This window comes from Trachurus trachurus, assembly GCF_905171665.1.
Source record: "Trachurus trachurus genome assembly, chromosome: 18".
Classification (NCBI taxonomy): Eukaryota; Metazoa; Chordata; class Actinopteri; order Carangiformes; family Carangidae; genus Trachurus; species Trachurus trachurus.
The window spans coordinates 25,594,471-25,617,757 of NC_139909.1; the positions used below are offsets into that span (position 1 = coordinate 25,594,471).

A 23,287-nucleotide genomic window follows, 5' to 3' on the forward strand; every position below is an offset into this window, starting at 1 on the left:
AGGAGCTAACTCTTTACACTTTTATCGAATTTGCCATCAGCACACAGTCCTCACTGTGAAAAACTTGAGCTCGGGACGTTTAAACATAGTTTGCTTCTCCATGTTTAATTAATACAAAGATATGTGTGGCTCGTGGAGATGTTACGGTGGTTTTCAGCGCGGTGTGGCCGGTGGGAGGAGCCCTGCAGGCGGGACATAAAAAGCAGACGGACCCGCTCCTCCGTCCACTTCCTCCTCTGGTCTGCTTCAGGTAAGAGTTCGCAGTTTGTCTTAACACTTATTCATTAGAAAAATGTTTGAACATTGTGGTGAATAACATGCACTTCTTCATTGTTGTTACTTATATAACACATATGCATTGTCGGTTTATCCTTTTCAACCTAAGCTAAAGGACAAAGTGGTGTTTGATTAGCAACTTTAGCAGAGAGTCGGTGCAACACCCAGACTTCAATCCTTAGTCATCCACTGCCTTAAACATATCAATGTCATCTGAAATGCCAGTGACTGTAAACTAAAACACATTTAATTGAATGTGGATGAACAATTTGTTGGGAAAATTAAAGAGAAATCTGAAATGATTCATTCATAATGGCGGCGGCCTATTCGGCGCCTTTTTCTTTTCTCTTTCTTTTTTAACAAGTGTCTCTCAATGATGAGAATTCACAGACCTGTCCTGAATGACTGTGATTGTACTTTTATTATTCTGACGGGAGACACTTTAAAATATTTTATTTTACCGACCTTTCCGGTGGTCTCGGGCCTGTGCACGCAGCGTGCAGCGGTCACGTGCTGGCCCCGCCGTGGTCACCATGGTCACCGGTCTGTTGGCTGCAGCCTGCTAACGCTGTATCTCTGCTCCTCTCTCTGCAGATGGCGGGAGACCACGAAGCTCCGTGCAGCACAGGTACTTTCTGCTCCATGTTAATGTTTTTAGATGCAGGGCAATGCTGCATTAGTGACTAGCATGGATATCAAGCCTCGTGCTACAGTGATGTCCTATTGAACTCTCTCACTGATCACTTTGAGGAAAACTTTTATTCACTCACTGAGTAGCATGGAGCTGCTATCTCTAGTCTGCACGTTTGAAGCTGCCTTTACTGAAGCCATGAAATGCTCAGTATTTTTTTTTTTTCCCCTCTGTCTCTTCTCAGGTTTGGTGAATGATGCCCGACCACATGCACAAGGTAATTTCAGTTCCAGATGAGTATAGCTGCTCTGTGACTGTTCAGGAGCCCAGTGTGCTGCTGTGATGATACCTGAACTCTCTCTTACTGAATCAGCTTTGAAGATACCTCTTTACCAGATTCTGAGTAGCACATGGGCTCCAGCATCCAAACTTTAGCGATAATAGTTAGACTATACCAAGGCCTTGAGTTTTCAAAATCACCAGTAATTGCCTCCTTTGCTCAGTTTTAAGCTCTTCAACCTTGCCACCTTTTTCATGGCTAACCCCTGGTTTATTCCATAGGTTGGTCTCCAGCCTTTGTTCACTCATGCAGATGGAAAGTGCACTGAGGTGAGTGGAAGACTTTTGTTTGTAGACTTAATGTAGTGTTTGGGGTGTAAGCATGATGATCACCAATAAAAGACAAGCATATGCCTGACTCCAGTGATGTCAACCTTTAATCTGATCACCCCTAGTTGAAGTAATAGAAAAGCTGACTCTGTGATCATGTCACTAACTGGGTGTATTTCTGTGTGTTAGGTGACTCGACTGTTTTAAAGGATGCTCCAACAACATCTCAACAATGTACTGGTAAGTCTAAAAATCAATGGATTTCTTCCTGGTTTGGCCCTTTTCCACTAGCACGGCTCGACTATTTTTTATTTGTTAGCCCCTAGTATCTGGTACTTTAAGTAACAAGCAATGTGACGTCAGCTGACTGCCTTCCACTGATTGGCCAGAGCGTATCACTGGCAAATCAAACCCACAAATTTTAAAACGCCGGCAGCAGCGACCATTGATCCGTACCGAGACTGCTTGGTGGGCTTTCCTCTTGAGTTAAATGACTCCTGTAGACAAGTGAGTTTGGAGCTGATAGGATTGGGGGGGAAGAGAGTAAGAGTAGGTTCTTGGCTGTAATGGAAACGGACCTGAACCAAGTCAAGCCGAGTTGAGCTGTAACTGTGTAGTGGAAAAGGGCCATTATAGTATTTGGGGTGTAAACATGATGATTACCAATAAAAGACAAGCATATGCCTGAATCCAGTGATGTCAACCTTTAATCTGATTACCTAGGTTGAAGTAATAGAAAAGATGACTCTGTGATCATGTCATTAACCTGGTGTGTTTCTGTTTGTTAGGTGATGACACGGCATTTTAGAGGATGCTCCAATGACATCTCAACAATGTACCGGTAAGTCTTTCTAAGTTTTAGTCATCCTCATCAGAAATGCCTTTCCTCCTCCTCAAGGCATTTCTTCCTGTTTGAAAGGATGACATGGGTTAGCACCCATTAAACACCTGGACGACTAATGTCACATGGCAATTTGTCACCAAAGCCCTGATCAAACACTGACTGTACAACAGACCTGAAAGGGTTCTTGTTGAACTTGACTGAACAGCATCTCTCTCTACTGCAGGGCCTCGAGTCAACGCCTGGAAGAGGAAACCATCACTCTGAAGCCTCATGGTACTTTTTCTGTTCTCTTGTACTTTACTCAGTTTGAAGCATTGGACTACATGTCCTTTTCTAATGCAGTTTCAATGATGATGAACTTAGCTCACTTTGAACCAATGTGAAACGACACGAACAACTGAGAAACTGCATTTATGACCTTTGAATTTAACTTTGCAATTATACATCAATATGATGCTATCTGGAAATTGATTTAAAATGAAAACAAAGTAGGGCTTCATGTGTTAAATAAAATTTGTCCTGTCTCACAGGTGACTCATTGACAGCTTCAGCAACATGATGATGGCAGCACTCTAGTTATTAAAGGTAAGACTTTTTCACAACTAAAACACCACTAGTAGCTCTTACTCCCAGACCCGCTGAACATGATGAGATATATTTGGAATCTCGTTCGTCTGAAATCCTGTTGAGAAATCAAGCTCTGATATCTACTGGTCAACGGCTGATTTAAGCCTTGTGACCGTTTTGTGCTTGGAGCTCATGGTATCTTGTCCGTTACAGGTGCTTCATGTTGGATGACGCCGTCGTCTTCTCTCCAGAGCTGTCAGTCCAGGTGAGTCCTTCTGGTGTTTACACCTGCCAGGTTATATCTGGAAATATCCATGTAGACATTATATACATGATCACAACACCTTGAACAAGTGTTCATACAGCACCTGGCTATTAAAAAAAGACTATTGTCAGACCCTAAGTCTCTCTGTACAAGATTGGGCAGTGGGCAACAAACCGTTTCCTTCATGATGACACCCGCACACGTCTTACGCCTTGTGCAATTGCCAGAACCTGAAAAGGTGGACCCACTGGTGTTGCCTTGGCAATAAGGGGAAGACCCGTTGGGGTTACCAACAGTCTGAATGGAAACGAGCTCTACACATACAAAATCCTGTGTAGAATGGTTTTCTATAATAGTTTATAGTAATTATTTGATCCAGAGGATGTACAAACCAGCCAGATGTAGGATGAGACTTGTTCAGTTGTAACTGAAGGTAATGATTCAAGTATCGTGGTAAGTTTAACAGGAGTTTCTGTTCTCTCAGGTTGGATGACGTTACTTGGATGGAGAAGGAGATTCAAGCCTGAGTTCAGGTGTGTATCTGGGTGATGCAGTCGCTGATTAAAGCTGACATGATGATTTACTTATTACCGCCCCAGTCTGAGAATTCATGACTGATTGGTATCCCCTCTGATCATAAGATTTAAAGTTAAGATTCCCTGTGTTAGTCTCTTTGTATTAAAGCATTTTCATGTTCCAGGTCATCAGGATAAACCTACCTGGAGCCCTGGCTGCTGCTCCAACACATGGTAAGAGTTCAGCTATAAAGTTAAATGTTGAAGTGATGAGTTACTTATTACCGCCCCAGTCTGAGAATTCATGATTGATTGGTATCCCCTCTGATCACACAATGCAAATTCACATTAATGAAAATGGATGGCGGACCCATCTGAATACCCTTTGTATTAACAAGTATATTCCTTCTGCCTCTTGCAGGTTTGGAGATGCTGTCTGACTCTGATACCTGGGCCTGTGCTGCTGACTGATGATTAGCAGGTAAATGAGCAAATGTGCAAAATCTAGTTTGGTGTATAAACCATGTCCCAACTTGGTGTGAGAGCTGAAGTGATGAGTTACTTATTACCGCCCCAGTCTGAGAATTCATGACTGATTGGTATCCCCTCTGATCATAAGACTAAAAGGTTAAGATTCCCTGTGTTTAGTCTCTTTGTATTAAAGTGTTTTCATGTTTCAGGTCATCAGGATAAACCTACCTGGAGCACTGGCTGCTGGGGCTGCTGCTCCAACACATGGTAAGAGTTCAGCTATAAAGTTAAATGTTGAAGTGATGAGTTACTTATTACCGCCCCAGTCTGAGAATTCATGACTGATTGGTATCCCCTCTGATCAAAACTAAAACACACTTTAAGTTCACACATTGTAAAGCCTGTTTTTTTTTTTCTTCCCCCCCAAGAGACTAATGTCTGTATCTTACTTTGCAGAGTTGGGCCAGAACCTGGACACTGGATTCTCCAAGATTGCTACAGCTTCTCTACTAAAGATTAAACACTTGTGAAATGAAAATGTATCAACTATCTGAGCTATGTCAAATAAAGAAACCAATAAGTTACAGTTCATTGTGTGGTAGGAATTTGTACTGTCTCACAGATCTTGTTTTTTTGGGAAGCAAATATTTTTTTACACTCTGCACCAGTGAAACAAAACTAGTGAATTGAACACTTAATTTGAGCTATCACTTTACAAATATTTAAAACTGGAGAGCATGAGTAACTTTTCAATAATCCAGACTCAGTTAAAATATAGCATGTATTGTGAATCAGATATGGGCGCTGTAACTGTCATCCACATCAGATTTCCTGTGTGGTTCATAAATGGATGTGCTGTTCTGCAGCATAAGTAATGCAATGAATTTCATAAACCTCAGTAAATATTTAAGCTTTACAATTTATTACAAAACATTAGTCAATACATCACATTAGTGTAATCAAGTTCTCACTGTACCACTACCACTTCATGTACAGATCAACTGCTGAACATAAAATGTAGATACAGGCAGCTCTGGTGACTACAGATAGCAGTTCATGGGACAGAAAACAATTTAGATGTTAATATCTCTGATCCCCACAGTCCAATAACGATCCTGGAGTCATGTCAGAGCTCTGCAGACATGAGGCTGCGTTTAGTTGCTAAAACTCAGCGACTCGAACACACGCTCAGTCTGCAGTGAAGATCCTCGCAGCGATATCGTCTAAAAGCCAGTCCACTCCAGCTAACAGGTTCTCTCCTGTTACTGCGCTGCAGCCAATGATGCACCAGTGATGACTTTTAATCTCATCCAGCCCCATCGCCTGCAGGAACAAAAAGATAGTGATGTACAACTTCTGGATAATGAGTCTAATGCATGACAAAGATTTTTATAGAGCCTTAATGAGACTGGAATCCATTATATTAGTGAAAAACATGAGTGTAAGTCTCACCTCTCGTATGGCCTCTTTGGACAGGGCTCCTGGTAAGTCCTGTTTGTTGGCAAAAACCAGAAGTGTTGCACCAGCTAACCTCTGCAGGGTGGAGAGGACAAAGAAGAGCTTGATACCAGGCACGTTGCACATAAATAACTAATGATGTGTGCTAAGAGCTTCCTTTCACTTCTTCAATACTGCACTGTTTGGACCACACTGATTTCTGAGCAGTCAGTGGTCAAATTCAGTTGTTGCACTAAAACGCGCTACCTACAGCTATCCGTTATGTTGTCAGCTGCTATGACAGACCAAACCAGTCAGTGTCACTTCATCTTGTTAGTGTGCAAACACCACATCACTGACTGACCAGTTAAACCATCAGACCACTGTTTCAAGTTTCAACAAACCCACTTCTGCTCGAAAAGATACTGCAGTCATAGAGCTCAGTTATACGTCTACACAGAGAGGACAATCCAAACCAAAGAGACAGAATTAGAGCAGGAAACGAGACCCTTTTGAGGAAATCAATTCAGTGGCATGTATAGCAATGTGTTCTCCAGTGTACCTCCTCCAGCCGCAGTGCACTGAGCTCCTGCCTGCAGTCCCCCAGTCTGAGTCTGTCGGCGCTGTCCACCACCCACACCAGGCCGTCTGTGCTCTCAAAGTAGTTCCTCCAGTAGGACCGCAGCGACTTCTGACCCCCTACATCCCAGATATTCAATTTAAACCTAGAGAACAGAGAGAGAGGAGAACATGAGGATTGTGGGGTAAAAATACAGTTAGTAATGCACCCTGGCTATAAAACATACAGGGGAATGCTTTACCATGGAAAAACAAGGAACAATTATCCTAACAGCTGATTCTCTGCCAGATAAGTAAATGTTTAAATTCTTCTTCAGTGTGTCTGTGTGAGTCAAATAAACCAGTTTGACTCTTGTTTTTGTCTTTGTTACCTTATATTAAATTGACAATTTTTTTTGACGTGTTTCTGTTTCAGTACAGTATGTTTAGGGAGTTTGTGATCGACAAATAGAAAATTATGATTGCCACCAGTCAGGGGCGTGTTCAGGAAGTGGTCTTGGGTGACACGGGCCACCCATGGAATCTGATTGGCCACCCCAAAATATGATGGGCTATATGTCAGAGGCGATTTATACATTGTTTTATACTGGCTTTTGTCAAGTAATTTTTTTTTTCAAGAATAAAATATTGAGGTTTTCTATCACAATTGTATGTTGCCACTCCTGTATTTTGACTAGGTCTAGTTTTTCTTGCAGTGTTAGTAATTGAAGTAGATATGGGTTTTGCAGATAAAACTGGGTATGACCAAAACCTGTGTGGGTGTGTGCATGTGCATACATGAATATGTATTGTGTGCGTGCAGGCACTCATGCTCAGGCTTCATGCCACCCCACCATAAGTCAGTGCCCCACTTGGGCCACCCCTATCAAAAATGTCTGGACACGCCCCTGCCCCTATTGTTTTAAAACTGCACCAATACTTAGGAAAATGTGTTTATGCTGCAGGAATTTTAATGAGTCACACGATCACTGTATGACTGACTACCACCTGTCTAAACTACCGTAACCCTCGTGTATTTGTGTGTATGTGTGTTACTGTTACCCTTTGTGCTCCAGTGTTTTGATGTTGAAGCCCAGGGTTGGGGAGATGGTGCTGATGTCTTCTCCGTTGAACTTCTTCAGGATGGTCGTCTTCCCCGCGTTGTCCAGACCCCTGTGCGAGCCAGGTTAAAGAACACACTCACCTGACTGAAACTGTGTGTGTGTGTCTGCTGTATGACTGTTCATACTGAGTCTGACTGACTCATGCTACGAGTTGTCTCAGTGCTGCGTAGCTAGCAAGGCAGCGTGATACAGCACCAATAAGACCAACAGACTGAATAAGAATAAATATAACTATTGACTGAATATAATCGGGCACAATACAACCGGATGTTACTCGTGATTTTTATGTTATTCACAAAAAACGAAGCTGTAATAACATTAGTGCATGAATGCTATGTTGCTCCCAGCTAAGCTAACAGTAAACAGTTAGAGAGGATACAGCATCAGAAGCCTCATCTCCCGCTCCTTCTGCTTCAGCTTCTTCAGAATCGTCATCAGACCCATCACGGCGCTGTCTCAGTCCGCTGCTGTTATGATAACAAATAGATATATATTACTGTTTATGGTCTAATATGAAATAAATGTAGCATCTATGAGCGGCATTGCGGAGTAGGAAGCGATTGTAGTTCCAGTCCCGCCTCACCAAGAAACCGATTGGTCCATTTGAGGAGGGGCGTGGTGTGGCCGCGCTGTGGAGGCCTGTGTGTCTCTTTGGCGCCCCCCTCTGTGTACTGTAGGAGCTACAGACTAAACAAAGTGTGCAGTGTCTTGCAATTGTATTCATACCCCTTGAACGTTTCCACATTTGTCACATTACAACCACACGTTTAAATGTATTTTATTGGGATTTTATTTGATAGATCAACACAAAGTGGCACATAATTGTGTCTTGGAAGGAAAATGATACATGGCGTTCAAGATTCTTTACAGATAAAAATCTGAAAAGTGTGCCATGCATAGGCCTATGTATTCAGCCCCCTGAGTAAATACTTTGTTGAACCACCTTTCACTGCAATTACAGCTGGGTATGTCCTGGCTTTTTCCAGCTTTACATGTCTATAGACTGCAAAATTTGCCCATTCTTCTTTGCAAAATTGCTCTAGTTCAGATTGGATGGAGAGCGCCTGTGAAAAGCAATTTTCAAAACATAAGGTCTGCACACCAGAAGTAGCTCCACAGCTTATTTTTATTATCACCTCATGTGACATTTCAGGTACACAGCCCTTCTTTAGACATGCACCCAGCTCTTGTACTGTATATTTTTTGGGATGTGCGTGCTGTTTCTACAGTTTTTCAACAGTAATTTTCAAATCTTGCCACGGATTCTTAATAGGATGTAGGTTTGGACTTTAACTAGGCCGTTCTAACACATGGATATACTTTGATGTAAACCAGTCCTCTGGCTGTGTGTTTAGGGTGGTCGTCCTGCTGGAAGGTGAACTTCTGTCCCGGTCTCAAGTCCTTTTTTTTCTGCCTCTAGGTTTCCCTCCAGGATTACCCTGTATTTAGCTCCATCCATCTTCCCATCAACTCTGAGCAGCTTCCCTGTCCTTGCTGAAGAACAGCATCCCCACAGCATGATGCTGCCACCACCATGTTTCACGGTGGGGATGGTGTGTTCAGGTTCATGTGCAATGGTTTCCGCCACACATAGCTCTTAATTGCATGTAGGCCAAAAAGTTCAACTTATTGTTTTCCTTCCACTTCACAATTATGTGCTACTTTGTGTTGGTCTATCACAAAAAACTCCACTAAAAAACATTTAAGTTTGTTGTTGTAATGTGACAAAATGTGGAAAAGTTCAATGGGTATGAATACTTTAGCAAAGCACTGTATATCTGCAGACTGGTCTTGTCTCTAAGTATTCTAGACTTATTTACATTTCCAATACTACAGCCCAAGTTATTTATTTGATTGTAAAATCCAAGACACTGTTGGTAAAATCTATATAGCTAGGCCTCATAGTGTGGGTGTGCGTGTGCGCGCATGCACTCATCAACTAATAACGTGGCCGTATGGTCCGTCATTATCTCGCACTATGGCCTGCTGTGAATCGGTTGCTACACTGCTGTGTCTGTCAGAACTTGTCTTCATAAATATTCAGACTATAGACAAATGTGTTTTCAAGAAGGATCAAGTTTTAAGACGGTTTTAATGAAACAGAAAACATTCCATACAGGCAAGATGGATGTAAGAAGTTAATTATCAACCTGGGAAGAAGTAGACTGACAAAACCATACAGTGTTAACCCTCTGGGCAAAAATCCATGAGACACACAATTCATTCAAGAAACTAAATTCATATTCCATTTCATAGTGTTACAGAGTCCAGAAAGACTGCCAGTTCATCAGTGACACAGTATATGCTGAAATGACACGTAGACAGGATATTGACTAGGAGAGTTCCCCTGAACCCCCCTGCTGCGGTTCAGATGTCCATTGCCTTCTTACCACGTTCACCATATACGTTCACTTTTTTCCCATAACATTTCAGTTAAAAAACTGGAAATAAGACTCATACCTAAAACTGCAGGTTCTCCATTGTGGTACAGCAGTGAACTTTGCCTGGTGTAAATACGTGTATGAAATGGTGGTATGTACAAGAGTACGTTAACAAGATGTGCAAAAACAATTTCTCTCATCCGCCTTTTACACACCCAAGCATGGGTAATTTCCTCTAAGAAATCTTGGTATGAATATCACCCCTGGTTGAAAAGAAATGTGAAAGCATATCAACCTTTGAGAAACTGGCAACAATAAGATAAGGTGAGGTAAGGGAAGATAAGGGGGAAATTTAGATTACAGCCAGTAGTTCACATGACAAATAATACAGTACCAATAAAAAGGTCAAATGAATATACTCCTAAATTATACACACAAGACAGGACACATCATACAGCATACAAGGTCAAAGCAAAGCCATACAATACAATGACCTGATGTCAGTGCTTGTTAAAGGGATAGTTCACCCAAAATTGAAATTTCACTCATTATCTACTCACTCTCATGTCGACTAAGGGCTGGGAGAAGTTTCAGAGTCCTCCGTGCCTTCTCTGAGTTACAGGGGGTCTCGGCATAGCAGTGCATGTCCATATAACGGTTGCAAATGGATACCAACTGTCTCCGTAACAAAAAGACACACCAAAAAACATCCAAATACTTTCATGCTGCTCGTATGTAATGTCCGTCTTGTATTGAAGCCCCAACATGAGAAATTGTTCCGCCGGTCACACAGGAAGAGCAGTGAACTGAGACACTGGGAGCTTCAGCTACAAACAAGCTTAGAATATAGACTCATTTAATTTTTTTCGGAACAATTTCTCATGTCGGGGCTTCAATACAAGATGGACATTACAGACGAGCTGTGTGGGGGTATTTGGATGTTTTTTGGTGTGTCTTTTTGGACGAAGAAAGTTGGTATCCATTCACAACCATTATATGGACAAATGCTGCTGCACGGACCCCCCCGTAACTCAGAGAAGGCACGGAGGACTCTGAAAATTCTCACAGCTCTTAGTTGACATGAGGGTGAGTAGATAATGAGTGAAATTTGAGTTTTGGGTGAACTATCCCTTTAAGAGCCACTATGGCAGACTGGACAAAGGACAGTCATATATTATAAATGGGAGACAACGTTCTCAACTCACATGAACAAAAACCAAAACTGGGTGCTGAATTTCTAATGAGGCATAAAGTTCAAAAAATGTAAAGGAAAAAAAAAAAACATCACTCCAAGTTTAATGATTTATTGGCACACAGACGTTTCAGGTCTAGCTAGACCCGAAATGTCTGTATGCCAAATAAATCTTTAAACCTGGAGTGCTGTTTCTTACATTTTTTGAACAGTCATATATCTAATATAAGAAAAATTGCAGTTTTACCACTGTATCCTGATTAGTTTTAGAACCTCTCAACAAAAGTAGGCCTAATGTTCATTTTGATGGTCAATAGGTATGACAGGTTCCATCATGATTTCATGTTAGCAGGATGCCATGATGTAGAATGGTATCTTATTTTAATTCAGCCAGGACAGGTTCCTTCTTGTCTGAGCCTAGAGACAGATTACCTTACACTTACTGGAAACACACGTAGGCTAGTGCCAACTACACAGCAGGGTGCACTCTTTTCAATGTGGGCTATTCTTTTTGTTTTGTTTTGTTTTTTATCATCCTAGACAAAAAATAAACTCATGCATCCTCAGCTGAAGTATGATATCACTTCCTGCTGGGAACTGGTAGAAGCTGTTGGCTGCTTTCTGGGGGCTTGGCCCTCAGATTCCTGGCAAAGACATTCTAAAAATTCCCTGCACGTGAAAAGGGGCGCCCCGGCAGTCCTAATATGGGCATCACACTAGAGCCCTTCCTGTCCCCGAACCCATTAATTTATCGTGATGCCTTCAAGATCATCGGGAAATATTCCATTAGGATTCATATTTTAGTCGACCTCACTTTTACATCTGGACATGTAGCTGTTAATATTAATGTAATAACGTAGAGTAGTGTTGGGTCGTTTGAAAAAAGAAAAAGAAAAGAAAAGGCCACTGTTCTTGTTTTACGACACATGGTTTGGTGGTTAAATTAACACACCGCCCCTGAATACAGCACAGCCACCACCTCTAACTCGCAACGGGTCAGTTTAAAATAAAGAGAAACTGAAAGCAATCCTGGCATCATGTTGCATCACCGGCTGCTCATGCCAAACCTCCCGCTCGCTCTCATAAGCCCGCAGACACAGCGACTTGGAGCTTCACTTCAGCAAACACAGTAACACAACCACACACACCAAGCAAGCAGTCATCATCATCAGGCATCCGTGTGCATGTCCAGCAGTAGCCTACTACTACTACATCCCCCGATGTTCACCCTGGGTCGTGTAGAGTTCAACGATGCGATGCACGGATGATCTGATCTCGGCTGCGTGAAGACTCGATCCAGCAGGACGGAGGTGGGGAAGAGATGTCCCCGTTATACATGGACATGGACACCGGGTACGATGACAACAGCCTCGGTTCCTTGTCAGCAGAGGACTGCAACAGCAACACGGCTGGATCGGTAAGTCCTCCTCCTCCTCCTCTTTAAATGCATCCACTCAGTAGCCTATAGCCGCCTCATATGAAATCATCTGAGCCTTGATGGACATTAATGTTAAAAACTTGGCAATTTAACAAACTGATAGTAGTTTGATTTATTTTGTTGATCCTTTTTTTAAATACCATAAAGAGCATAATTTAAAAAAAAAAATCCCATAATAAATAAAGCTATTATAAGAATTGACTACATCTAAAGTCAAGTACAGAGCACCACAGACACACACTGAATCCCTGTAACTATATTAGTGGGTTTCTATTAGGAATCAGTCAGTATACATACTGTTATATTAAAGTGGATCTAACATCACTAACATTTCACAGGACTGATTTCACACCTATAATTGTATTCTAATGTTTTCCTATACTACACACTGTAAGACCATTTATCACCTGTTATCTTATCAGGCTGTAGTCATTTACACTTTGATTCAGCCAGGTCAACACCAATGGTTTTCTTTTGTTGGTTATAATAGGTTGATGTTTTATTTTATTTTATTTTATTTTTTTGGCAACACAAAAAATATGATTTCAATTATCCTGCTGGGAGGGATGGGCCTTTAATTTGGTGACAAAGCTCCTGTTCCTATTGGGAGTGAACACACTTGCGTCCCTCTGGTTCCATTTATTTGATGAAGAAATAAAAAAAAAAAAGACACATATTTGTGAGAGGTTTTTTTTTTCAGAGCAGCTTGAAAGTCTCATAACCTTTACAGGAACCTTGTCAGGAAAATTATCATTTAAAATCACATCTGACCTTCTTGACCTTGCTTTGTCAACTTGATTTCGCCTCGGAAACGTGGCTCCTAAATTAAACATCATGCGCTGCAACTTCCTCTCAATCCAAGTCCAGGACTTTTATTTGTTTACTTACAGTATCTTCTTGAAATTAGGAAACCACATGAAAGACACACACAGGTTTGTCTCATGACTGTATGAATCGAGACATTTAAAAAAAAAAAAAGAATAGATTACACAATAATAAAAAGTCAGTGGTTTTTGGCTTGAGTAAAGATGTACTCTCTGAAGAGAAGCATGCACTTCAAAGTCACACGCAAAGTGTGAAGCGTAGGGGCGCCGAGTGGCACAGTGGGTTAAGCAGCCGCCCCATATATTGAGTCTATAGTCCTCGTGCAGGCGGCCCCGGTTCGAATCCCGCATCGGACGGCCCTTTCCTGCGTGTCATTGCCCCTCTCTCTGCCTCCCCATTTCCTGTCTCTCTCAACTGTACTGTTAAATAAAGGCATGAAAAAGCCAAAAAAATATACTTAAAAAAAGAAAAAGTGTGAAGCGTAATGATTGTGTACATCTCTCTCTACAGGAGAGAGAAGGCGAGGGGGGGCAGCAGGTGAGACCCCCCGGGAGGAAAAGACGAGAGAAGAACAGAGACGCGGCGAGGAAGACCCGCCGCAAGCAAACAGAGAGAGCCGACCAGCTGCATGAGGTTTGAAACATGACATTCAGATTTTCTCTCTTTCCTTTTCCCCACACCGTCCTCCTGTGACTGCCACTTTCTATTTGCCCCTCTGTTACACACACACAAAGGCTGTGTGACCGTGTGTGTGTGTGTGTGTGTGTGTGTCTTGTGTAATCTGGCAGCATGCTCCAGGCCGTTTCTTGTAAATAGTCTGCTTTAGCAGAAGGGCTATCACGCCCTCTGCTCTGCCCTCCCACATTCACACACTCACTCACTCACTCACACCCACACGCCCACATGTCACATATACATGCACACACATACATTTAGCCTACATACACACAACTCCACACAATTGTAGCCTGACTTTGTCGTTTCTTTCCCCCCAGGGGCAAATTCCACAGATGTTTTTTCCAACGGCACACACACACACACACACACACACAGGACTGGATGTGATGTAACAATAGTTTTTCGGCCAAGGAAAACGATCTCAGACGTTTCCTTAGTAAATGCCATCATCTTTCTGGCACTTGTTTAAAGGATTTCTTCCCTGTCAGAAATGACTTACTAATAAGACTTGTGTAAATGTAGTAACACATCAAGACATCCCTTCCATCCAAGAAACAGTCCAACACACCCTGCCTAGACACACAACTTACCTTTTGACTTAATTTTAAGTACAAATTAAACACTTTCCTCTTTTTTTTTTAATAGTGAGACAGGTACAGTTTGTTAACTTTGTGTGTCTCCCACTGTTTCTTCTCTTGATGCTGAGCTAACCGACTTCCCACTCATTACTGGAGGCTGTGGTCTTTATCGATTATTGATTAGCATATTAAAAAATTCCTGTCTGATGCGTTTTTGTGCGTATTAGCTTTGTGGCGTCCCCCACACATCCACACATCACACATCAACACAACCCGTGATTTACTTTCAGGTTAGGGATTACGTGTACTAGACACACACCCATTAAACCTGCTCCTGTTGATGTGGCTGAAGCCGTTTCTCTTTGACACCGATAAAACTTCACCTTATCTTCCTCATGCAACCTGTTCCACCTTTCAGAGTTGACTCAGAGTGTGATCGGGTGCGTGTCCTCTTGTACGGAGGGAATCCAGACTTTCACTTTCTCTTTGTTCTCGTCTCAGTTCTCCTCTGTGTGTGTGTGTGTGTGTCTGTCCGTCCGTCAGGTTCGTTTTGAAGACTCATCTCTGCCACGTTTGACTTTGACCAGAAGTTCAAACTCTGTGTCAGCACGGCAGTCCACGCTTTAAAAACGGTCAGCACATGAGCAGCTCGGACCGTTTGACCTAAAGCAGAAACTGAGTTTTACTGAGGAAAACGCATAATAACGAGAAACACATAATAATGAAAACGCACTCATTTGTACACTTGTGGTCACTGATGCTTACTTTTAGTTTGACCACATTTTAATTGTATGACACTAATTCATCAACAGTGAATCAACACATTTTGCTCTCCCCTTCCTCTCCTTTCATGCTGAACTTGCATTGCTGTAATATTTCAGTTCTCCTTTGTGGTTCGGACTCTGGCCACATCTTATCCCCCTCACAGCTGCACTTTCTATTACAGTCCTGGAGGAGACCCTCGAAGAATTGTGTCATTATTGCCTGTAGACCGTAGTCTTTTTTATTACAGCGGTCGGGCCTGGTGTGATATTATGTGCGTGGGACGTGATTGCATTGATTATTCGTCTTTTGATGTATGTTGTTAATCTTTTTTTTTATGGCTGATGAGTGCCACTCTGAGGGATAATAGAGATGTACCAGACTCAGCTTGACATTTAATGTTTGTTTTTCCACCTCTTTTGTTCTCCTTTTCTACCCCTTTATCTCTTCCTGTCTTTTCTTTCACTCTTCTCTCAATAGGAGCTCCAGGCTCTCGAACGGACAAACTCGGCTCTTCAAAAGGAGATCACGGGATTGAAAAAAGAACTCCAGCACTACACGACGACTCTTGCGCATCATGAACCTTATTGCCCCCACAGAGCCTCTGTTTCCAGCTCCAGCTCTGTTTCGGCCCCCCCCTCAGCCAAGAGTCGGACCAGCTCCAGCCCTCCTAAAGTCGCTCCTCGGACCTCAAGCTCCACTCTGGCTGCTGCTCCTTCAGTCTCTACCTCCTTCGCCTCCGGCCTCGGGCTTCAAACCCTCGACTCTGTTGTTGAGAATCCTCATCGGTCGTCTTCGACGTTACCTTCGTCCTCTGGTTCTCCTGCTGAGCTTGTAAGCCCCTCCTCCTCCTCCTCCTCCTCCTCCTCCTCCAGCCCCGTGACGGTTCCGTACTCGGTCTCGTTTTCCGCTCTCCCAGCTCCCCACTCCCTGTTTAGCAAAGAGCCTCCGACCGCCTCCCTGTTGACAAATGTTACACCTGTCTGCGCCAGCCGTGTTTCAACCCGTAACTTCTCAAATGCCCTCACCACAGCTGGTCCACCCGGGCAAAACACCCACACCCACACTCACAAAGCCTCTTCAGTGGCAGCGAACGCACGTTTCAGTGCTCTTCGTTCTGACACACTGGAGTTTCTAACTGCGTCATGTGGTGTGGTGCCCCCTTACTCCCATGGAGGAAATGAAAATCTGCTGGCGCAAGGTTATCCCCTGAATGTGCCCCAGCTTCATCCAGGTCAATACAATGGAATTCCAAACAATTTAAATGTACTCTCTCCATCGACTCCTCCAGATCCTGCTTTTCCGTCCTTTACGGTTCCACCTCAGGTGAACTTGCAGCCGACTCCTCCCCCCTTTGCTTTGAAGCCAAATTTCAGACAACAAATGGCAGCCAACCCTGCGCCCATGCTCTCCCTCCTCACTGTCCCCAGTCCTCTGAACATCACTTACACTACCTCCAACAGCAGCGACAGGCTCGTCTGTCAACCTGCGCCCTCACAGCCTCCGTCAGCTGATCCCGCCAATGACCTTTCCCTTTCCGAGCTCCTGGAGGTCAATGATTGGATCCTGAGCGGGGCTGGGGATCTGTAGCACTACATGCCGCATGGCAAAGGAGGAGCAGTGTTTTTGTATTAAAGTGGTCGTTTAATTCATATGTTTTTAGCTTAACTGATTTGTGATGGTTTCATTTTCAGTCTTCATTCAAAGGAACTTGGTTGTTACTCAAATTATAATACAGACCAGCTACAGCAACTACTTCAGAATACATGGTTTTTCAGACAGATGTTAGCATCTGACATCCAGTTGGTACTTTTTCATGGAAAACTGGCATCAGAAAATGAACCAAATGCCAAACCAATGTCTGGTCTGTTGCCTGTATAGTCAACTTTCCTTTTTGCTTCTTCTTAAAGGGATACTACAGTGATTCAATATTAGACTTTTATAAGGATTAGAAACAGAACAACGGCCACAATTTAAGCAGCAGATGCTCTGGCATCTAGTTCCTAGCCTATGGAGGTTTTATCTGGACCTACCATGTCTGATAAAATAAACCATATTTTTCAAACCTTATAGCTTCAGTTTGTAACACGGGCTTTTGGATGTAAATTTGAACCAACCAAGCCTCCAGCGTCACCAAAGACATTATACAACTGTTTCCACAGACTGAGAAACAGTCCCTGTGACTGGTAAACTGACGTCTTTGTGTGAAATCCGCGGAGTTTCCCCGTTCAGAAAAGCAAAGACTACCGTAAAAATTAAACTAGAGTGGAGTGACATATTCGTTTTTACTTTCCTGCAGCTGCTTAAACCTCTCACTTTTCTGGACGATGGACCAAGACTTTGTACAGTTACTGAGCAACTTTTGAGTGCAGGTCATTGTGGTTGCAATGTGACCAAAGTAAAATCCAGCATTGGAATACTTTTTCACACTTTTCAATATGTGAAAAAACACTCAGTTATACATAGCCAGTTATTCCTGATTAAGTGACTCAGCTACTGAAAATGTGACTCGTAATTAATTTTAGATGGGGCGGAGTGAGCATTTCCTTGCTACTTCATGGAAATGTCTTCAGAGGAAATTTCTGCCTCTGCTTAGAGCTGCAGTGTGGACATACAACAGTGCCAAAGAAAACCAACACCCTGCACATTGGCTGAATGTTACAGTCATCATGATTTAATTACTTCTCCTTTTTTTTTTTACCATGTGGAAAATACACCATCAAACACACACTTGCAGTTCACCATGTTATGCTGCTACTGATTATGTATCAATGGCTTGCAATATTTGAATCCAAGAAAGGATGAAAGTCTGTCAACCTGCTCTTTGTCCATATTATCATATTTAGTATTTATTTGTTTTATCTGCTGGTGTTAAAATGCACATTCTCATCCACATCAAGGAAGGAACTAAATAACCACAAAGAATCCCACAGTAAAAGATCACACATTTTGGACTTGTAATAATGTTGATTACCACCGGTCTGTTTTACAGACTGAGCTGTTTCCACAGGCAGCACAGCGCCGTCCGGCCTGTACTGGTCTGTGAGGGACAAAGTAAACAGCAACATGAGGGGAGCAGGTTGTCAGGGGCAGCTTCATTAGGCATCATGATGCTGATCAGGGTTATTGAGTGATACACAGGTCTGGTCCACCAACATCCTCACTCCTGAGAGTCTGAACTCATGATGATAGTGATAAATGATAAACTGTTGTATAATTTATAATTATCTCATTGTGCTTATGCCATGTGAGTCACATGAGAGAAATTGAATCATTTTTCTGTTTCACTCCCTGTAAATGATGATAATAGGACAAAGAGACTGCTATAGGAACTATTGCAATAGGAAATTTAAGTTTTCTTTTCTTAGCCAGGCTTAAGCACTGTGATTGCATTAATGATGACAATTTTGGTTTTCCAAATGATTATGTGATTATTCTGCTATTGTTATTCAGGAACCATAGGAGAAAGAAGCTTATGAGTGAGATTTGATGTGTGTGTTTGAATGGTATCATCTTTTTGTATTTATCATGCATAAGATTAATATATTTATGCTACAATAGTGATTGGAATAAAGAAGTTAATTTTGAAATAAATGTTTTGTTAAACCTTTTTCATTTGCTCAGTTCTGTAGTAGGCTTTTCTATCACATGCACTCACCACCAGTTAAAGACTAAAAACACTGTAATTATATTAAGATGCACTATCACAAAATGAAATTCATTGAATTTGTTAACAATAAAACACATCTGATCAGTTCAAAAACGCTTAAGTTTTGCTATGACAGCTTCATTTAATCTGGTCTAGTCATTATAGTTGCTAATGTTAGCAAACTTTAGATATAATTAGATGTTGATTTTAGCTGACAACTTGACAATGGTTACAGCTAATTTTAACAGTTTGTGGACTGTTGTTAGAATAATATTACAAGAAATATTTCAACAACGAGGCTACAGTGATGGACTGTTGTGTGATGTGTGATTTTGAGGATACAATTTTGCCCTATACTTTGTTTACTTTTGTTTTGGACAAAATATAAAAGGCTACCCGGCTGCGGAGAACAAATCTAAGAAGCTAACATAATACATAAAATACATATATAAGTGTATAAAATCAGCATTTTAAGTTAGCAAATGTGACCACTGAATATTGACATGAGAAGATTTCTGACTGATGAGCCCACAGTTGAGTAGGACCATTGTGTCTCTCTGTCTGACAGACCAGTCTGACATTATAACACATGTGAAGCAGACCTAGACCAGCAGCCAACGTCTTCACTGCCAACCATTCAACACCCAACCACCCCCCTCTCCCTACAACCCCTGGTGTTTTTCCCAGAAAGCACCGGCTGAGCTCACCTGCGACACAACACGGGGGGAGGAGGAGGAAGAGGAGGAGGAGGACTATAGGAGGAGGGGATGAGGCGCAAGCGCACGTAGTTACGCACGTCCTTGTCCTGCATATAGGATTATGAGGATGGAGCAATGAGCAGCGTTCAAGGCTGGCAGCGCAAACACACCAACTGCCAGCCAAGGTGTGACTTTGAGAGAGATGAAAGCGCGTGGATAATTGCGCTTTTGAGTGTGCGCGCGCGCGTCTGTGTGTTTGTGTGTGTGTGTGTGTGTGTGTGTGTGTGTGAGTGGCTTAGAGGAGCAGCGAACAATGGATGGGACATGATCCTTACAGCCAACTACAGACCCGCGTGCACGCAACAAACAACACACACACACACACACTCGCGCGCACGTCAAGATGGGAAGCGAGGAAAATGGGGGAAAGGGGAAAGAGGGGAGGGGAGGGGAGGGGGGAGTCAGACAGGAACAGTGATGATAGCGGGGCGCCGCTGGAGCACAGGAGCCAATATTAGATAAGAGGATGAAACAGATGTTGAGCAGAGGTGATGCTGGGAGGACGGAGGAGCGCGAGACGCCGCTGACGCATGAAGCGGGTCTTAAGGCGCGCGGACAGGCCACATAAATAAAGGCAAATAAATAAATAAATCCATCCCATAGCGTCATCCGCAGTGAGGAGCCTCGCTCCTCTCTCTCCTTGCACCACCTTTAGGCTGAGGAGCCGTCTCAAAGCAGGCAGGATGAGATGAGAGAGCATCCGGTCGCACTTTTCAAAATAAAACACCCATTGGCCCTGCTCTCTGACAGCCCCCACTGATACAAGTTGAAAGCAAGTGAATGCTTCACTTAAGTTGTTAAGAGTGAATAACTGGACAGTGAAAATAAAAGAGCTGTAAAGCCATAAATAGTTTTCCACAGAAGTACTGAAAGAAAGGACCACTGCTTCACACTAATAACTCCTGTGCCATCTTTCCAGATCATTATCAACATGTCAACCTGCAAGCCAGAACACCACTTTAATAGATGTCCAATTTCCTGCTGGTGTCAAGACATCGTGTAAGTATCAGACTGTCAGCCGATGTTTACTAAGCCAGTCCAGGAATACCTTAACCTCATAGAGGTCATAGAATGAGAAATTTCTCTACCTTTTCATTCATATTCACTGTTGATTTAAAAATCACACCATATATTTTATAGAATGATATGGTGTGATTTTTAAATCAACAATATGATTAATGGAAATGTCTGACACCCGTTTTATGTCTCCTTTTAGTCCAATTTTGTGCACAGTAGTGGGTAATTCGTAACTTTCAATTGGAAGATATAAGTTAGGCTACTGAAGCAAAAAAAAAAAATCCTTGTTATAGAGTCTTGCTTACTAGACTTGTGTCTGGTTTTGAGAGGTACAGTGGCCCCAAGAGCTCAAGGCACTGCAATAATATAAATTCAGGAAATAGCCTACCTGAAAAGACAGAGCTGCAGTGAGCTGCGAAAGCTCATAACAAACAGAGGTGTTTCTGGGGACACATAAAAGTGACGGACTGAGAGGGGCACTTCAGATCAATGCTTTGTGACTTCAGAGGCTGAAGGTTACTTTTTAGTTGTGTTTGAAAATGAGGTGAGTCTATAAAAAAATAAAACAAAACAAAACATGATTTAGATATTATTGCAAAATGTGTGCGTAGCTAGTCTTTAGCCAGGTGTGTTTGTGTTCCCTAAGTTGCAGTGCTTTGAGCTCTCAAGGCCACCGTAGAGAGGGTCTGCATCAAAATGTTGGCCTGCTAACCTGCTTCAGCTGGGTTTGAATTGTAGACTAGGCTACATATTCCACGAGAAACAGCCTATTTATTGGCTCCACGTTGCTATTGTGTAATTTAGCCGTGAAACCGCTTCTATAAGCTAAATCCATAGAGGCTAAACCAAACCACGCTTTTATTTACGGTAGCCTATATCGTATTTTATTTTGGAAGCGAAGGTGTCTCATTTCCGGTGTCTTCCTGACTCACCGCGCGCCTCTTGACGCAGTTCACCGAGGCGCCGTAGGACGACCGGATAACGGGAACCAAGAAGGGGGACAGGAGCAAACCGCGTCAGTCTGACAGACACCGACGAGGTGCTATTGTATAACGCCGGCCTTCAGTCTTCTCAGTCCGGGCTGCCGCTGCCAGGGGGAGCGGCTCCTCTCTCGGTTCTTGTTCGCCTTCGTCTTCGCTTGTTCTCGCCGCGGAGGGAGAGACGGAGCGGGAGCGGCGGGGGCTCGGTCGGTCGGTGTTGCATCGGCCGCTGGCGGAGGACCTGCACATGTCCGCACGGTGAGGGAGCGCTTGTTTCCCCGCCCTGATACGGTTGGAGGACGGCAGGAAGAGGAGGAGGAGGCTGCTGCTGCAAGGAGGGGGGGATAAACCGCGACGAGAACGACATTATTAACCTCTGAGAGAGAAAATAAATAAAGAAGAAAATAGTAATTACAAGCAGGTGCGGCCGTTTTGACGGTCGACAGAGGATCCGTTAAAACGAGCGAGAAGGACAAGAGTGATGCGGCAGCCGAGGTGGGCCCAGATTGATGATTTTATGATATCATCATCCACCGCCAGGACCGATCACTGATTTTATTGATACGGAGCATCATCGAGGAGAATAAGCTATAAACTGACCTGGGGCCCGTGTGTGTGTTTGTTTTTGATGTGGGTATACAGGAGGAGGTTAATCGGTGCTTGACTACAGTGATTTTTTCCTTCCCTCACACAAGGAGCTCGGCTGTGTGATCAATTATAGAAATATATATCCTGCTTTAGGCCGATGACTTGAGTCTGTGTGTGTGTGTGACGCCAATACAGCAGCAGCAGCAGCAGCGGAGTGTGTGTGTGTGTGTGTGTATGAGAGAGAGAGAGAGGAGACGCGCCTGTCTGAGCATCATCTGGTAGCTGTGCAGGCTACTCCTCCACGGGGATGATACACAAGCGATTTCTCATCTGTGCGTGAAAAACCAGAAGAACCGGGGATGTTGCTGATGCTGCCGCTGCTGCCATTTCCAGTCCGGCTCTGATAGAGACAGCCAGGCGCACCGCACGGGACTGGGCATCCAGAAAATATACTATATCTCCTCACCTTTCCTCCGCCTCTGCACCTTTCTCTCCCTCCCTCCCCCTCCTCCTCCTCCTCCTCCCTCATCATCCCTTTATCTCTCACCCCTCTCCCTCTTCCTCCTCCCTGGAGCGTCTATTCATTGTGATCAATTGATTAATCCATCTGTGATTCAGAAAGCCACCCACTCCTCCATCCTCTCCTCCTTCCATTCACCCTCACATCCTCTTCTCAGACGCCTCTCTCTTACGCACTCTTACGCTCAAAGGCACGCAACGCACCACCACCTCCAGTGCATCACCCCCTCCACCATCCACCACAGCCATCATGGAGACGACCAAGCTGCCTCCATCCAGCCCGTCCTCGCCGACCACCAGCTTCTCGGTGCCCTCCGCGGAGAAGGTGGACGGCTTCCCGCGCAGGTCCATGCGCAGAGCCCGGCAGAGGAGGTCCCACAGCTCGTCCCAGTTCCGCTACCAGAGCTCCCAGGTGGAGCTCACCCCACTGCCCCTGCTCAAAGGTGAGACACTGATTTGAACTGTAGAAACACCAGCAGAGTGAAAAGTCACCATCAACTCACTCCCATAAGAAGGTCTTGTTTTTTTTCTATTGTAAGGTGTCCACTGATGCTAATTGTCCTCTCTGTCCTCCAACTACCAGACTGACAGAGGTGATAGCAGTGTTTAACCCTCCTGTTGTCCT

The 23,287-nt window shown here is 43.4% G+C and overlaps 3 protein-coding genes and 1 long non-coding RNA gene across 4 annotated transcripts in view; 3 read left to right on the plus strand and 1 right to left on the minus strand.

Annotated features, from left to right (window-relative positions):
* Window positions 1–184: 184 nt before the first annotated feature.
* Window positions 185–4,755, plus strand: LOC311001785. The gene is made up of 13 exons (XR_014596202.1): window positions 185–250; window positions 871–904; window positions 1,152–1,184; window positions 1,469–1,537; window positions 2,325–2,357; window positions 2,584–2,633; window positions 2,891–2,945; window positions 3,141–3,192; window positions 3,677–3,727; window positions 3,893–3,941; window positions 4,129–4,188; window positions 4,388–4,445; window positions 4,635–4,755. It is a non-coding gene; the product is annotated as an uncharacterized lncRNA (long non-coding RNA).
* A 452-nt stretch (window positions 4,756–5,207) lies between these two features.
* arl2 (ADP-ribosylation factor-like 2) lies at window positions 5,208–7,882 on the minus strand. The gene is made up of 5 exons (XM_083992300.1): window positions 7,677–7,882; window positions 7,236–7,346; window positions 6,178–6,340; window positions 5,631–5,711; window positions 5,208–5,501 (listed from the first exon to the last, which is right to left on the minus strand). Exons 1-5 carry the CDS (start codon window positions 7,739–7,741, stop codon window positions 5,367–5,369), a joined length of 555 nt encoding a protein of 184 aa, XP_083848426.1. The 5' UTR covers window positions 7,742–7,882; the 3' UTR covers window positions 5,208–5,366.
* A 4,135-nt stretch (window positions 7,883–12,017) lies between these two features.
* Window positions 12,018–18,548, plus strand: batf2 (basic leucine zipper ATF-like transcription factor 2). The gene is made up of 3 exons (XM_083992871.1): window positions 12,018–12,287; window positions 13,644–13,766; window positions 15,632–18,548. The coding sequence occupies exons 1-3, from the start codon at window positions 12,192–12,194 to the stop codon at window positions 16,739–16,741; spliced, it is 1,329 nt and encodes a 442-aa protein (XP_083848997.1). The 5' UTR covers window positions 12,018–12,191; the 3' UTR covers window positions 16,742–18,548.
* A 4,364-nt stretch (window positions 18,549–22,912) lies between these two features.
* Window positions 22,913–23,287, plus strand: part of ppp2r5b (protein phosphatase 2, regulatory subunit B', beta) — a gene marked incomplete at both ends in the record, with an annotated part of 41,600 nt that continues 41,225 nt past the window's right edge. The window contains one exon of the mRNA XM_083992877.1: window positions 22,913–23,105. Within this exon, the coding sequence (XP_083849003.1) occupies window positions 22,913–23,105 (193 nt within the window). The remainder of the gene's footprint in view (window positions 23,106–23,287) is intronic.

Bases quoted from the DNA above. Each gene is read 5' to 3' on its own strand.
- batf2 (XM_083992871.1), top strand. From the start codon at position 12,192: ATGTCCCCGTTATACATGGACATGGACACCGGGTACGATGACAACAGC. The intron at 12,288-13,643 runs GTAAGTCCTCCT...CTCTCTCTACAG, and splicing joins ACAGCAACACGGCTGGATCG to GAGAGAGAAGGCGAGGGGGG. The intron at 13,767-15,631 runs GTTTGAAACATG...TTCTCTCAATAG, and splicing joins GAGCCGACCAGCTGCATGAG to GAGCTCCAGGCTCTCGAACG.
- arl2 (XM_083992300.1), bottom strand. From the start codon at position 7,741: ATGGGTCTGATGACGATTCTGAAGAAGCTGAAGCAGAAGGAGCGGGAG. The intron at 6,341-7,235 runs GTAACAGTAACA...TCTGTTCTCTAG, and splicing joins AAAACACTGGAGCACAAAGG to GTTTAAATTGAATATCTGGG. The intron at 5,502-5,630 runs GTGAGACTTACA...TTGTTCCTGCAG, and splicing joins CCAAAGAGGCCATACGAGAG to GCGATGGGGCTGGATGAGAT.